General features: G+C 39.7%; 1 protein-coding gene across 13 annotated transcripts in view; it reads left to right on the top strand.

Moving 5' to 3' along the window:
• NCKAP5 (NCK associated protein 5) overlaps positions 1-17,575 on the top strand; it is a 605,696-nt gene that overhangs the window by 587,091 nt on the left and 1,030 nt on the right. For all 13 annotated transcript variants that reach the window (XM_083581664.1, XM_083581665.1, XM_083581669.1 and 10 more), the window contains one exon: positions 17,189-17,575. This exon is cut by the window's right edge and continues 1,030 nt beyond it. In XM_083581664.1, the coding sequence (XP_083437790.1) occupies positions 17,189-17,455 (267 nt within the window). In that variant the 3' untranslated portion in view covers positions 17,456-17,575. The remainder of the gene's footprint in view (positions 1-17,188) is intronic.

Here is a 17,575-nt window from a genome sequence, read left to right on the forward strand (position 1 = left end):
GTCTACAGTGGTACCTCTGGTTATGAATGCTTCTGGTTACAAATGCTTCAGGTTACGAGCTCCACTAACCTGGAAGTAGCTGCTCCTGGTTGCGAACGTTGCCCCAGGATGCAAGTGGAAAGTGCGCGCTGGAGGCTGGCCCCATTAGCAAAAGCGCGCCTCAGGATAAGAACAGTTTCAGCTTAAGAACGGACTTCTGGAACGAATTATGTTCGTTACCAGAGGTTCCGCTGTATTACACATGAATAGTTGTGAATAGTAGAAGATTGAGAAGTGTGCACCATCTGCTCCAAAAATGCTCAAGTACTGCTGAAAAGGAAGTATCTTCCACTGGGGGAGCTAGAGCCAGAGTTTTGCTTTCTTGTAGTCTGTGGGACCTCTGGATCCAAGTAACTCTACTTGCAGAGGCAGATTTAAGGGAACACCACCAGTTCAGTCGCATTTGGCATGGAGCCTCAGGGGCACTATAGGGGGCGCCACAACTATGATGTAGAATGGAAGGCAAGAGGCGAGGGGCACCAGATTTTGGCATCGCGCAGGGTCCTGCTGAAATTTTAGACTCCAAGGTCCATCACTGTATCTTGCTCCACCCTCATCAGTGCGATTGCACCACATATGTATTTTCTGCCTGCAACCACGTATTTTGTGTGAGTCCCCCTAGCTGAATTTGCCAACTTCTTCTTGCTTGTGTTCTCAGCTATGAATTGCCTTGTTATCTATCTTAGACATGATCATTTAGGCTGGATTCCTAGGAGTGACTGTTGCTTAGTCCACAAGCTTTCGCAAGTCTTGGCTTATTCCTGCAAATACTTTCTACCACCTTGGAGGCTCCGATTATACAGGAGAGACTGAGAGTATGTGACCACTCTCTCTTATAGTATGTTAACTAAGAAATGTAGAATGTTTTAGAGGCTTCTCTGACTCCTAACCTTTTTGGTGCCGCAATAGTTCAAGAGTTTGTGTTCCAATCTTGTATGCCAAGTTTCCTTTTATTTCTCAGTCTTCAAGAAGGATATACTTACTGCCCCTTGAAAATAGGTGGGGTTCATGGTGGCTTCCTGAACATACATATATATCAGCTTCCATTGAGATATCTCAGTGCTCAAGGCAGGTATCACATTGGACAGTGGTACCTTGGGTTAAGAACTTAATTCGTTCTGGAGGTCCGTTCTTAATCTGAAACTGTTCTTAACCTGAGGAACCACTTTAGCTAATGGGGTCTCCTGCTGCCGCCTCACGATTTCTGTTCTCATCCTGAAGCAAAGTTCTTGACCCGAGGTACTATTTCTGGGTTAGCGGGGTCTGTAACCTGAAGCGTCTGTAACCTGAAGCGTCTGTAACTCGAGGTACCACTGTATTTTACATTTGCATTTTCTGTTTGAAAATGGGAGCAGGGGTAAACCAGTTCTATTTCTGCACACTGGGTGTTTGGAAACAAACCTCATTTTGCACAGGTGCGTCTGCTTGGGAGAGGGGAATCTGTTGCTTCTGTATATGTAGTATTTCCTGAAATAGTTACAGGTAGGTAGCCGTGTTGGTCTGCCGTAGTCGAAACAAAATATAAAAAATAATTTTAAAAAATCCTTCCAGTAGCACCTTAGAGACCAACTAAGTTAGTATTGGTATGAGCTTTCATGTGCATGCTGAAGAAGTGTGCATGCACACGAAAGCTCATACCAATAACTAACTTAGTTGGTCTCTAAGGTGCTACTGGAAGGATTTATTTTATTTTATTTTATTTATTTTGTTTTGTTTTGATTTCCTGAAATGTAATCCTTGTACCAATTCCCCAAATGACTGTTGAAACTTTAACTTTCAAATGCAGATTTAGAGTTCCCTGGGGCCAACTGATGGAAAAGGAAAAGTTTCCAAAGACTGAGCTATTACATGGAGGGTTAGATATACGGTAGTTCTAGTAGAGTACACACCAATAGTTTATGTACTCCTTATTTTGATGCCTGGGGAGTAATTTAGTAGTGAAGATGGGGAATGCAATATCTTTCCATTTACTTTAGAAGGAATATGTGGAGGAGTAGACAGAAGGAATAGACGGAAAGAGTGGGCAAATGTTTTCCCACCATTTAGATGAAGCACCTCTTGAGAATAAGCTTTGTGGTATTCTACAGGAAATTCCTTCTCTCCTTCCTTATGTTCATCTCCCAGTAGACAAGCTGCACTTGAACTGAGCATTAGGAAAGGCATTTCCTTTCATGCATTAAAAAATGTGGCTTGTTTTTCACAACAGAAATAGTAGTTTCTCAACAGCTGGCTCAGGCCGCTGATCACTTGTGAAAACTGTCCCTTGAAAAATGAATGTTTCCACATTTGCTGCCTGCCCTTCCCACACCCCAACCTGCCCCTCCTCCACCTGCCCTAGTCCAGGTCAAATAATGAACTTTCCCTATTCATAGGTTGAGAATCTTAATTCATTTCCCGGAAGAGATGGTTGCTAGCCCAAAAAATTAAATGTATATGGAGCGGGATGGAGGCTCCTTATGGTTGATGAAATAAATTGCCTTGCTCAGTTAGAACAGAATCCATGATACTACGTTCTACCTTCATCGTTGGAGGCAATGTACCTCTGAATACCAGTTTCTGGCAATCGCAAATGGGTAGAGTGTCTCACTCCATGTGTCTGGAGTGACTATAGAGTGAGAGTCCTACTGCTCTTTAACTTAGTAGATGTGGCAGCAAATGGTGGTCAGATGGTAGTCAGAGTGTCCAGATAGGTTCATATGGAGAGAGGTTGTCCTTGAGATATTGCAGCTATTCAGGTATTAAGGCCATTAAGGTATCAAGGAATAGGCTCTGTGCCCCTCAACTTGATGGTAGTTACAAAGACAAAGTGGGGAGTTGGGTGTGTAAGCTTAGAAGCTGGAAGGAGGAAGCTACGGTTGCCATATTTCAAAAAGTGAAAATCCAGACAGAAAAATTGTTGAGCTTTTTTTGTTGAGCTATTTTAAGGAAAATCACCAAAAACAACACGGCTGGCGTTCTGCCCCAGACACTACTTACAACAGCCAATTGCAGGCTATGTATGTGAAATTCCGGACATATGGCAACCCTAAAGAAGCAGGCTGGGAAGGCGGGGGGGTGGGTGGTCTTGCAAGAATCCAAAGCTGTGGCTATGGGAGAAGCAAGACCCTCTTGGTTTGTGAATGCTGTGAACTCCTTCATAGTAGTCACAGAATATGTGTAAATAAACTGTATATATAATAAAGGCACCACAGTCTCCGCTGTCCCGCATGCCAGGAGAAACACGAGCCCTGAGTAAGCGCCTGGAACCTCTGGAATCCCATGCCTCCTGGAGATTGAGGTGGCTAACAACAATAGTTAAAACGTGGATATAGCAATAGCCTGGTATAGCAATAGCCACCAACCATTCCCTTTAAAAGGAAATCAGATGAATTAATGGATGATAGGGCTACTAGCCACAAGGGCTGTTTTTCAAACACTGTAACATAGGACACTATCCAGCAAGGACTAAGCACTTTTAACAGCTCAGTTAGGTTCATGTTTACTTAGAAGCAATCCCACTGTGTTCAGTGGGTCTTACTTTCAGGTAACTGTGTAGCCCCTCTGTCCCACAGATTCCTTAACTCTCCCCCGCACCTTCTTCCTGGAAGCCATTTGCTTGCTACAGTGCTATTTTCTTATATCCTATCAAAGCCAATAGTTTTAGCAGCCTAATTGTGGTGCAGTATTGCACACAAAAGAATGTGAAGCTTAATTTTGTATTAGTTGTACAAACTTATATTTTTGTTATGGTGAATCTTAAATGTGGATTAAACATAATTCTGATCATGTTATTTATTATTATTATTTATTGAATATATATACTGCCCTATACCTGAAGGTCTCAGGGCGGTTCACAGAATAAAATGAAAATATAAAACCACAAAATACATAATCAAAATAAAAACAACAACCCAATAAAACAAATAAAATATTTGCTTACCAGTTAGTTACCTTAGGTGAGCTTCCCCCTCCCCCCAAAACGGTATCAGTTGTCTGACCCTATTATAGCAATTTTGTATTTAAATATGTGAGGCTTGTTCATTCAATACTTTCTTCCTTTTGTGTTATTCAGAGATACAAAGCATGGACAATTTTGGTTCTCCCTTTCACAGCTAGCTATTTGCTCATCAATAACCATTTTGTTCAGGCCAACAGGTGGGATCCATTCACACAGCTCATCCTAATGAATTGTTCTTTCCTCCCATACAATTTACTTACTTACAAAAAAAAAATCCTTTTGCTATATCCCCTTCCCAAATCCTTTCTGTAACTAAAATATCAAATAAAGAAAGTTGTTCTCCTCTCATACTTTGGTTAAGCATAACGCCTATGTAGATTACTTTCTGCTAAGTGTATATTGTTTTCTTATAAAAATGATGAACAGATCGATAATTTCACAAGCACTTCATATCAATGCAATTTTTCCATGAGGCAGAAAAGAGAGGGCCTCTCATTATTTATCCTGAGAATGTGATGGGGTTCCTTTGAGAAGGTCATTGTCTGCTTCAGCAAAATAATCATGGGATTTCTGTTCAAGCAGGAAAGAGAAAAATGATTCATTATTTCAAAAAATTATTTTACTGCCAGTCTAGAAAATAGATGAAAGCTTCTCACAATATATGAGGGAGAGAAAGGCTTTACTTATTATTTAAGGTTACGCTTTAAAGGGTGGAAAGGTTCAAACGTTACATTTTTAGCTTAGCTGTAATATAACAGAGGTCATGCAGTTACAGCATTCACCTTTGTAGTTTCCAGGAGGTGATTTTACAACTATTTTCACTGTGGAGCTTTACTTATCCACATACACTTTCTTTCATTTGGCTAAATGAGATCTGGGGACTCTACTCCACTCTGTTGAAAAACTATTATTGAGAGTTGACATCAAATTTTGCCTAAAGTGAAATTTGGGGGCCAGTATGGAAGTTTTCACTGGAACAAAACTTCTGAAGAATTAGGAGGAAAGTATAAACTGGCAAAGGATTCCATCCAAACTTGTCTGTAAACAAATGTAGCTCAATTTCACCTTCCTCTCTTCCCTTGCTTGCTCTCAGAATCTTTTCTGGGCGGGGGACGGGGGGACGGGGACTCTTGATTGTGTCCAGTCTTGCACGCAAGATACCTTTAACTTTTCTTTCATTCCTCACTGTTCCTCCATGTCCCGGTATTTATTGGCACATGGTTCTGGTTCATGCACACCTGGAATGGAATGTTTAGATTTAAAATTATTCCCCTCCCTAAAAATAATGTTGAATTTGTACATTTACATACATGCATATTTTAAAGAGTGTAAGCCAAGGTTTATTCCTTTTAGTGGGTTGTAACCAAAGTTCCATGCGCTTCCTTCCTCTGGTACAATGGAACTTTTTTTTCCTCTCCTTCTTCCATGAGTTCTCAGACCGTCTCCGAAATGTCCAGAGAGGGGGCTGGCGCTGGGGACAGGAGAGGAAGGGGAAGTTCTGTTGCATGCAGGTTTATTGGGTTACTGCTTTTGGTTTGATTTTATATGTTTATATGTTGTGGTCTTATTGTGAACCGCCCTGAGACCTCTGGGTATAGGGCAGTGTATACTGTAAGTATAATGATGATAACTAATAATGATGATGATGATGCAGGTACAGTGCGACAGCAGAGCTGCAATCTTGGATACCCAGTATAATTACTGTTCAACAGCTAATTGCTGAAGCGCTATACTGTATAAATATTTTTATTACTGGAAGTGTTGACCATGTTAGTTTATTGCAGCACAACAACGTTTTGTAGCTCCTTAACGACTAAAAAGCTGTGGCGCAAAAGCTTCATGGTCCAGAGATCACTTATCAGATACACCAAAGTAGGCAGGTATATACTGTAATATGAATATAAAGAGAAGAGGAAAGTTTTTGTTACCAAGTGAAAAGAAAGGAGGAAATGAATGGCAGCTAGGCAGAGACAGGTGAATACAGAATTACTAGTTCAAATCTGCAACATGGATATGATCCATTCCCAAATAGAAACTTCGGATGATGAACAGGTATAGCCAACAGTGCCCTTCTGCATTTGTTAGCTACCATCTGTTACCTAGTGGGAGGTAAAAGCAGCTGAGAAGGATGTTTTGCAACAGAAAAACAGCCAGAGCAGAAATATTTAATAAGCTCCTCTCCCCTGCATTGGTTTTCCACTTCTAACTGATGCTTCAGCAGCTGGGGTTTTTTTAATAATAAAAAGAACTGCACATAACATATAGCCACACTCTTTACTTCCGTGGTAAGCTAGGAATATCTAGGATCAGCTCAAACCAAATCCCACCATGTCAAATTTGCTAATGAAGTTCAGTGAGAGAGCTTCACAGTTGAATCTCCCTTTGAAACTTATTTGTTGGAGCCTCAGTGAGCTTAAAGCCTGTTTCTGGATGTTCTAGAGGTCAAAATGCTCCCTCAGTGCTTTGAGTGCTCTCCTTTTTAAAAAAAACAAACAAACCCCATCTAAGTTGTATCCATTTGCCCTCTTGTGCAGACTGACCTGTTTGGACTATGTAAATGGCAGAGGGGCACTGCTGGTCATGTTTATTCATTAGCAGCTGCTGGTGGTTGGGACTGGTCCACATCCATATCAGTGATGGGATTATATTCATTTTAGGGTATTCTGTATTCATTTGTGCTCTAAATAGCACTGTGACACAGATACACACATGCTATTCCTTGCATTGTTTGACCATTTGACCCCATTTTAGGGAGAGAGACATTTCCAGTTTTATGTAAGCTCTGTTCCAACTTATAAATAAATTTGCACAGGTTGGGAATGCATATGTTGGGGTACGGCCTGCAACAGCCCTGTCACTGACTGCATGCCCAGCTATATCCATTTTTCCTAATTTTTGGAAAGCCTATGACTTCTGGACTTGAAGAACCCATTTTAGCTCTGGCAAAAAGGAACCATCCAATGAAATTAACAAAATGCTTATTTTGACGGGGTTTGTGGTGGCAATGCAGAAAGTGGCTCTGATAATGGAAAGGAGGGGGCATAATAAGATGCAGGAAAAATAAATTGTAGGAATGTTTCTCTTCCCCTCCTTTGTAAAGTAATAGCTTTCATATGAAAGAAGAAATAAAAATCTGGAAGCAGTGCACTGAAGATCAGCTAAGGCTGTGTTACCAGGTTAAAATACAGCAAGGTTGTACTTTTTCTCAATTTGGATAGTAGCTGGTTAGGGGAAAAACACATCAAAATGCAGCATTTCATTAGAAATTACAGGCTAGGTATGCATTGTGGCTAATGTTATATGTACACCACTTCCCAAGCCAGCAGTGAGAGTACACAGGATGCAGAGTAAACAGGAGTGTGTACACAGCCTCAGGCTGCAACCCTGTGCCCACCTATCTGGGATAAGCCCAGTTTAACCATATAAGGCTTCTTTCTGAATAGGCATACCTAGGAATGTGCTATAATGATGGCAATTACAGGAAGCAGTATGGGTATCTCATTCTTTTCAGGTGATTTTTGGCAGCAGATTGCACACACAAAATACTGTTCCTTTGGATGTATATTTGGTTTTCAGCAGATAGAAAACTGCTGATTCCAGCTTGAAAACTAAATAAACCTTTTTATAAAACAAATTCCTTGGGCACGCACAAACTTTCAAGTTTATGCATAATGGACTGACTAATTTATCACCAGTTACATTAGTGGAGTAAGAACTCTGATTTGTATTATTGTATGATTCAGCTCCACTGTTTCCAAGGAACTTGTTAACAATAGAAAATTTGAATTAAAAAAAGGAGGGGAGCCACAGAACGTTAATAGCGTGCACTATGATGTTTTTATGTAATTTACTCAATGGTCCATTAGTTACTTTATATCATAAATATAAAGTAGCTTCAGTGATTTCTAAGACATCTAGCTCTGATTAAATGTGAAATTTAACATGATAAATAGTATAGATTATTGGATCAATATGACCTTGGATAAGCAAAGGCAGAGTAACTTGCAGATTTAAACATGCAAAAAGCTTGAAAACTATTCCACTTCATAGCGACATTTTTATTTTACTTTTTAATCAGCATACTTGCTACTTCTGATCAGGGATTAGGTGTGAAATGAAAGACCTTGAGTTATGCAATTAAGTATTGATTTTGTTGATCTATATTTAATTCTCATAGCAATTTGGCAGCTTGCAATATAAAAACACAAAAATACACACCATACCTATCTTCCTTCCCTGCACCCTTTTTACTGCTCCCACTCTGTTGCTGGGCATGCCTTACAGACAATTCTCTCTCCACTCGCCTGTCACAATCTTTCAGACTTATCACAGATGGCTTCTAAATTAATCCATGACAGCATGATCAAATGGCAATGGATATGGAGAAGGACATCTATGCTGGATGGCTCAGTTATGAACTCCCATAACTGAACCTGAGTTGTTATTGTAAGCATTGAAGAACCTTAAATTTAAATGTTCCTGAGCCTGAGTTGCATTGAAGAATTTTAGATATTGGCTGCCTTCTCTTTGTGGCCAAGTCTAAGCTTTAGATTGGGTGTGACACCTGTTGTAGTTCTTCACGTTTTCATCTTTATATTTTTGGAGCATGATCCTTCAGTCTGCATGGGCTGCTTTGCCCATTTCCCCACCCAGATAGCTCTTAGGCACATGGACATGGCTTGCAGCAAAACAACTCTTATTTACGATGGGAGATCTGTTCACCTCCCATTCTTCAATGTACCCATCTCTGTCACCTCCATAAACCTGAGGCTGAGCTCACTCAGGTATCCGGAACAGATTTTGCCATTTGTGTGTCTGTTTAATAGTACAGTATAATATACCCAATTCCTAGCAATTGAGGGTGTATAACAAGTCAACATAAATACATCTTCATTGATATAGAAGAATGGCCATAGTGGATTGACAGGTAAAGGGCAGTGTGTGCTGCATTTTATTATTTATTTGTACTTACAACATGTAGCATGTTAAGCCTTTTTGTTTGTTTCTGGAATCCAGTATACCCAAAACAATATGTAATCATTACTTTGGTGATTAAGTTTTAATTAAATCTTTAATGATGCAGCATGTTTTAATTAAATCTTTAATGAAGCAGCATATGTGTGTGTGTGTGTGCAGACATGTATATATGTGCAAACATAATTGTGAATCATCAGGAAATCACATCGAAAATCAGCTAAGAAGTAGTGGTAGTACTTTGTTCTCTTGTGGTTTTTTGCTTGTTCTCCCCTTTCCTTTGTGATGATGATGTGAATACTTGGCAGGTAAACTAAGTATCTGGAGGAGTTAGTCAGGGTTCATCAGGCAAGCTTCTGATAGCAATGATTTTCAGTCACTTGTGTAGGCCAGATTTTATCTGAACCAGTGACCTAGAGGTTAAAGGCTTCATATACTATTACCAAATCCCTGAGCCATCCAATTCCCCAGGATACAATATATATCTGATATCCTGCAGAATGGCCCTTATCAGCAAGAAAAGGTACTGATTCACACTAAAAGTGCATTAGTAAAATAATGATTTAAACATGAGCAGAGGTTTTGAGCTTCCTGGTGGCTGAAATCAGTAGTGGATTTAGAAGCACTGTAGTGGTGGGTAAATCTGCACCATCCATCTCTCCATTGTGTAACTGGATGCTTATAATGTCAGTTCCTTTGTTTTCTTTCTTTTACATGTTATGCCAAAGCTGTTTTTTAAAATCTTTGGAAGCATTTCTGCAATTTTTATTTAGGGTAGTCCCAAACCTGTATATGACTTTGGTATTAGTGGAAACATTTACATGTTCCAAAAGTATAAGAGGTAATAATAATAATAATAATAATAATAATAATAATAATAATAGTAATATTTTTTAAATAATCATGGTAGTAATAGCCAAATTTATATCAACCACACTACAAGTTATTGAAGCAATGCAGCTGCAAAGTGCTAGCTTGAAAAGTAAACATGATGGGAATGTTGGGACTGTCCGTGGGAAACAGAGGGACAGTCAATTCACAGTGCGAAGCACCGGAATTAGCTCAGAGTGTAATATGAGCTCTTCCGTTTGTTCCTGTCCAGGAAGTGCAGGAAGTGTTTATCTCTACACTGCTGGAGTTTGAAGAGAGCAGTCATGTTTTTTGTAATGCTGCAAAGACAGAAATAAAGGCATGTAAATACATTTCTGTCTATCCCTTTCCCCTGCCAGGGGGCAGGAAAGAGGGGGTGTGTTCTTCTCACGTTTGAGAAGAATCGCCGATCGAGACCTAGCCTGCACTTGCTGGGGAATGCAGCCAGGGAGGTCAACAGGGAATCAAGCCGGGTGCCTGGGATTGTTGCCAGTTTCTCCTGATATGGGCTTGAATTCCCGACAATTTTGCTAACTGATAACATAAAAACAAAACCTGATAAAAAGTTGGAATAGAAAGTAATCAAAATAGGGACTGAATTGAGCAGATGTGATGGTTTCTTGCCATCCATTTGGCAATCCTTACTTTATTCCATTAACATGAGAGAAGAACAGTTCATTTTCATAAGTTTTGTTCAGACACATTTATTTCAGAAGGAAGCTAAGATATAATTGAGTTTATTTTTAGGTTTACAATTAATTGCACACACTTTTGTAATGATTTGCCCATGTGCATTAAGTACTATGTTACATAACTTCTTATCCCAGAGACAGCAGGATGCAGGTGTTAATCTATTCTGCAAATAAAGTTTTGAAGATTAAACTAAGGGCCATGCTGAGGGGGGGGGGGAGAGGTGAGTGTCTTCATATTCATTGGTCTACCAAATTAATCGTGAGCATTTTTTCATAGCCTGACTTTAAATGGTAATTGAAATTTTTCTCTTCAGTAAAAATAAATAAAATCCAAAAATTAAAAAAGGCTTATTTTTAATAGCTTACATGAGTATTTGTTCAAAGAGCAATAGCACACTACCAAACATCTTCCATTCCAGCACAGCCATTACCTTACTGTAGTACAATAAAATACTGTTAATTAAACAAAAGAAAAACCAGATTTTCTTCCACCATTGATGATCAGTTAAAGAACCTTTCACACATGGTGGTTTCATAATTGTTGGAAGCTGCCCAGAGTGTCTGGGGCAACCCAGTCAGATGGGTGGTATATAAATAATTAATTGTTACTGTTATTGTGCCATGGATGGCTAACGTCCCAGGTGTTGTTGGGCTGTATCTTCCATTGTTTCTGACCACTGATCATCCTCACTGGAACAGATGGCATCTGGAGTCCAGCAACATCTGGAGATCATGGTAGTGAATAGATTTTTGCTTACGCACATGGACTTCCCCTCTCTGCTACTCCATGTGTATACACTGCGCCCTTCCCAAATCTGCTCCAGAGGATAAACAGTTTTAGAGGGCACCTGGGAGGATTCCATTGCACAAGCAGAAATCCTTCCTCTAACCTTCCAGATGTTTCTGAAACTTCCATCAGCCCCAGCAAGCATGGGCAGTGGATGATGGGAGTTCTAGTCAAGCAACATATGGAAGACTAACGTTTTCCCACACATGCTGCAATATAACATTCACATGCTGCTATGTTGGATTTGGACAGCATTAACCTGACTGTTTATTCCATTTTCCTGACGTTTCCATGTGGTGGCTAATGCAACAAACCCCACGTGTGAATGCAGCCTGAGTTTGCCACCACGTTTTTATTCAAACTGCAACCACCGTTCTTTGACTATTGTACCTTAATGATAGACATGCTTATCCTCTTCACACTTAAAAGCCTTTAGGTAACTATCAATGCAGTATGTCAAGTGCCCCTCAGATCACTAATCTTGGTGCTAAAGCACAGGAATTAAATTTATTTGTTGTATTGTCAAGTACAAGTACAAAAAGAACTCATTTCACCACCAAAGCTGTCCTCCAGTGTTTATGATAACAGCCAGACAGCTATTACCTTTAAAAGCTAGACCTAGTTTTGATGACAATATGACCTAATCCAAAACGCATTACAGTTAGCAGGAAGACTCCTGTTGACTTTAGTAGACTTTGGATTAAATTTTAAATCCCTTGCCTAGTTTCACTACTGAATACTGTTTATTGCTCAACATTTTGGTTTACTTTGGCTCCTTGATTTAACATCATAGAATTTGACCTTAATTTTTCCCCCACCTTAATCCAGTATATTTTATTAATTGATGTCATCATATTAAATTACTAACTAAACTGTAATACTACCACTGAAAGTGATAAATAGAAGGAAGCTGCAATTTCTTTTGTCCGATCAGCATAAGTTTATCTTTGTCTAGATCAGTCTATCAGTTCTACCCACAAGGTTAGAGGTGAAACCCTTAGCTCCTTTTACAGCTATCTCCTTAAATTCTGATAGAAGGAATCTGGCATCCCACTCAAGCAGTTCCTACTGTTTTGGGAAATCTTCCATGTATCTCTATATATGTAAAGTATTAAATATATCACTGCCTTGTGGCAAGTTCTTTGAGATGAAGACCCCTGCTTCTGTGGGGTTGGGCATATACAACAAAGTACTTATACTGCATCTTAAACATAGAAGATGTTTTTCACTGTCAAAAGTTTTCAGGGCTGGTTTAAAACTGTAAGAACCATGTACATATGGATAGGAGGATCATAAATATGGGGTCTCCGCCGAAAAGACAGTCTTTAGTTCCCACTAACCTAATATTTCTTGGGGGTGGGCCTATGAGAAGAACATCAGAAACTGATCTTAGGGCCTGGTTTGTACAAGTGCAGGCAGTCCTTCAGATAATTTGATCCCAACCCATCTAAGGCTCTAAAAGTAGCCAGTGGCACTTTAAATTTTGTCCTGAATCAAACTGGTAACTGGTGCACCTGATATAAAATATATCAATTGCTCTGATCATGAGGCCCACACAAACAATTCAGCCGTTCGTGTCATATAGAGTGCATTACAATAGTATGTTCTGAAGGCTTGCACAACTGTGACAAGGTCTGCTTTCTCTAGATAGGATTGCAGTTGGCAAATCAGTCTAAACTGCTAAAAAGCATTTCTAGCCATTGAAGCCACCTGGACATCATTTGACAGTGCCAAGTCCAGTAGAACCTCCAAAAATGAGAATTTTGTCTTTTGGGACAAGGCAACCAGAACCAGCTGGATACCTCCATCCAGATCTACATATTTTCTCGCACAGATGATTCATTTTATCTGAATTTAGTTCCAGCTTGCTTGAGGTCATCCATCCCAAAACTTCCCTCCAGATACCCATTCAGGGTTTCAACAGTTTCTCTAGGATGAACAGATAGAAAAGAATGGTGTTGTATTAACACCCACGTAGTGGTGACACCTGAGATGTTTGCAGGTGTCAAACAGTTTAGGGAATCCAGAGATCGATGGCTGCAGTATGGCTCATGAGCCCCTCAGCACCACCTTTTGGATGTGTCACTTCAGAAAGGACTGCAGCCACTATAATGCCTTGCCTCCAAGCCCTAATCCAGCCAGATGGTACAGAAGGATACCATGTAACTGAAGTGTTACATGCTAATTTGGGAAGCCTGGATTCCATTCAAAACTCAGCAGTGGTGTAATTAGGTGGCCTTGAGAAACCTTTTCCCCATATCCTGCAGCATGGGACTCATAGTGACATACCTCACAAGGATCTTCATGAGAAAAAGGACTGCAGCACAGATTTCTGTACCACTAAACAGCCTTATATGAATTATTAATAATTATAATATTTTTCTTAAGATTTTCTTGGCTGTGTTAAATGTATTCAAAACAGAGCTGTGTAGCTGAAAATGAATGAAAAATTATGGAATGTCTCCCCCGCACCGTGGTTTAGCATTTTGCAACCAAGACCATATGATAATGCTTAAGTTCCAAAACACAAACTTAGTTGTACAACAAAGGCTCTTGTAGCAGTGCCAAGAACAACGTTAGTTCCATTTCAGAAAAAAGGATTTTGGAGCAGCTCTAGTGGTTCCACAACACAAAATTGCCAATACCCTGTTAGTATATTGTCCATGCTAACAAGGTGTGGAAGGCAGGACACAATAGGGCCACGGGTAGTTTGTCTGCTTTGCAGGCCATTTTGGGGCTACTGAATTTTGGTGTTTCGTGTTTGACAGTGAAAGTGGTTTTGTAGGATCAAGCTGACAATAACCCAGTGGCCTATATGACTGAAATGCAAAAATCAAACTAGTCTCTCTCTCTCTCTCTCTCTCTCTCTCCCCCTCTCTCTCTCTCTGGCTCCAAAGGGCTGTGTATTTTCCAGCTCTCCAGCTACATCCCTGCGCTGACCAACCCTAAAATTAGCATGCCTGACAGGCCATGTCTGTAGCTGGCTTCATATGGCATGGGGAGGAGGGATGCAGTCAGAGGGGAGATGGGCAGCCCTATACCCTGCAAGTGTGCAGAACTGCTTTCAACACATGCATGGGGCCCTTAGGATTCAGACCAATAGAATACTAATAGAACTAGAATACCTAATCCTACATTGGACATGATCCAAAGCATTACATATGCAGAAGTGCTCCATTTTCTTCCACAAAAATACATGGTCCTCATTAATACATGAGCATACTCCCTTAAACACAGTTTATTCAGCTCATGCATGAGCATATGTCTTTGCTGGGGCATGGCTGCCACTTGGAGACCCAGTGACTTTAGTGGTTTTTTTCCATGAATTAGTGGGTGGTTTGAATCAATAAATGTAAGGCTTACGTTTCAGCTGGCTTATCTCACTCTTGTAATGGAATAAGATAGTGCAGATGTTATAGTCTGATTGTGGAAATGGTAGTGTAATTCAGTAGCAGCGAACACAGACCCACCACCCTGGCTACTTATGCTTTTTGAAATTAACTTGCACAATTTGTACTTGGGCTTAAAGCATTTTTTAAAAATCAAATTAACCAGGCCTAGCTGGTTATGGGTTGGGCTTCAACTGTAAAAATTAGCATTGTGGCTTTTTTTTTTTTTTTTGCAAAAATGGGCACACATAACGTGGCCCCAAACAGAACCCCAAGTTCTTCAGAGTCAAACATCCTCATCTTATGTTGCTCTTTCATTGCAATATCTTTTTTCCCTTTGGTAGTCTGTATTGTATTCTTGATATTTCTGAATGACCACTAAATCAGCCACTTCACTTGCCAACTAGACATAAAGTAAAAATGTTTGTTCTTGGACTGCCAATAGTTTATTGATCCATTTATTTCTGCTTGGAACTAAGACTGAAAATGAAGAATGATTGTGACTTTAGCACACCTCATTTAACAATGGATACTGCAAAAACCTTAGATATTGGTAAAGCCCCTAATGCATTCAGTATTTTCATGTATTTCTTTAATGATATTATTGAGAAGAGATGGTTTTTTTGGTTTTTTAAAAAACACAAGCTGTGTGTGAAAACCAGGTCTTTTTTATATTGAACCTCTCCCTAAAACAGCTGATTAAAAGTGTTCTTCAAGCAGAGATAAAATTGGTATTGTACAATCCAGTTGTGTGGTTTTTTTAAAAAAATAATAATATGCTGATACATTGTCCAGTGCTTCATTTTATGTAGTTTTGTCAGATCACAACACTTCTCCAAGTAGACATAGCCAATATCTGATTGATTCTGGCCTGAGGGGATTGGACCAGCTCAGTGTAATTTCCTCTCCTGTTGCTTTCATTTCTGTTGGAAAGGTTTTTTAGTTCATGAAAATCAATACACATGTAAAATGTGAAGTTCTTTCCTAGTAAATTTAATTAATGTCTGCATTATACAGATTTATTTTAGTAAATATATATCCAATACACATTGGGATACTTTTCCTCAGATTCCAGGTTCCTTACTAAAGTTCCAAATACTCAGCCTGTTAAAACAGGTGGTATATTAATCTATAGATTAATTGGATAGCAGAAGTTGCTTCTTTTCCTCTGATACCGGTTAGGTATAGGCCACACCATTCCATACACGTTTAGATATTTTGTACTCCCGCATTTCTCTCTCAAAGTACAGTAGTACTTCCAGTTACATACGCTTCAGGTTACAGACTCCGCTAACCCAGAAATAGTACCTTGGGTTAAGAACTTTGCTTCAGGAAGAGAACAGAAATCGTGCTCTGGCGGCGTGGCAGCAGCAGGAGGCCCCATTAGCTAAAGTGGTGCTTCAGGTTAAGAACAGTTTCAGGTTAAGAATGGACCTCCGGAACAAATTAAGTACTTAACCCGAGGTACCACTGTAATGCATAGTTTTTATATCTGATTTACACTACTGACAACAAAATCTGACAACAAAAACATGTTCCAGTGAGATCAGGTACATGCATATATAACACTGCAGACATTACCTGCAGTCTTGTAGTCCCTGGGAAGGCACTCCAGTGGCCGTTGGGTGTTTTGGACACTATCCTCCAAGGATGGAGAGGGAGACCCAGTGTTGTAGGGCCCCCTCCTGCTGCTACAGAAATGTTCCTGGTTCTTGCCTCACTGATGTCTGATAGAGGCAGAAAGTGGGTATACCTGGGGTGGTATATGGGCTTTTGGAGTTCACCAACATGCCCCCAAGCCAAGGAGACAACTACACCTGCCTTGAAGCTGATAAGTGTTGGATGGAGATGGCAGGGAGGGCCTAGGAAATGATGGGGGGGACCTTTGCTTTCACTATTCTTTCTGGTGTGACCCTGACAAGTTAGGTGCACTTTGGATTTATTGAAATAAGTGAGACATGAACATTTGTCTGTATGCAAAAGTTCCACTGATTTTAATAGAACTTAACCATGCCTGTCTTGTCTTCTGCTTTCACCTAATATTTGCACTGTTACTGGGTCTCAGAATAGGAGTGCACTCACTGGAGTCCAAATGAAATAATAGTGCCAGCTACTTTGACGAATAGCCAGTTGTCCTTAAATAATGATTCCTGAAAAAGGATGGGAAATGTAAATTACTCTGGAGATGCTGGAGATATTTTACACATACAAATTCCAAAATCAGCTGCTTAAAATGTAAATGGCACTTAACTGTTTTGCAAATTGAGTCCTATTTGTCTCAGCAGAATCATTAAAGCTATGATTTATCCCAAAATGAACTTTATTCTTGGATTTAATTATTATGGAGGATTAAGCCCCAAAGCATTTAACTATCTATTTCTTTTCTGCTGTGAACTTTTGACAGGCAGTAATTGACTATTTACAATTTTGATAACTATTTTTGTTTTTGGAGAAGAGTATGTTTCTAATTCTGACTTCCTCTCCTCTTAAATCGTTACAGAAATTGAAGCAACCTGAAGAAGCAAAGGAAGATTCTGAAAAGGGGTTATCTAAAATTTCCCTGGAGTCTCTCAATAAATTTAACAGCAGCAGAAGCATTTTATTGGAAAAGGAGAGCAAGGTTGAAGGGCAAGAAGAAAATGGGAAGAATGAAGAAGTTTCTCTAAATAGTTCTGATAGGCATGATATAGACCACTTGGAGTCCTTGAGTGATTCTTTATATGATAGCTTCTCATCCTGTGCAAGCCAAGGCTCAAATGATGTATAAAGAGGACACTCGACATGGGTGGCCACTGAGTGGAGCACTTAATGAACAGAAGAACTAAATAAATAAGAGCTGTTGAAAATATTCAAAGTAAGTTGCTAAGACTCATGATAGGATATATCC

This window comes from Podarcis filfolensis (genome assembly GCF_964270895.1).
Source record: "Podarcis filfolensis genome assembly, chromosome: 1".
NCBI lineage: Eukaryota > Metazoa > Chordata > Lepidosauria > Squamata > Lacertidae > Podarcis > Podarcis filfolensis.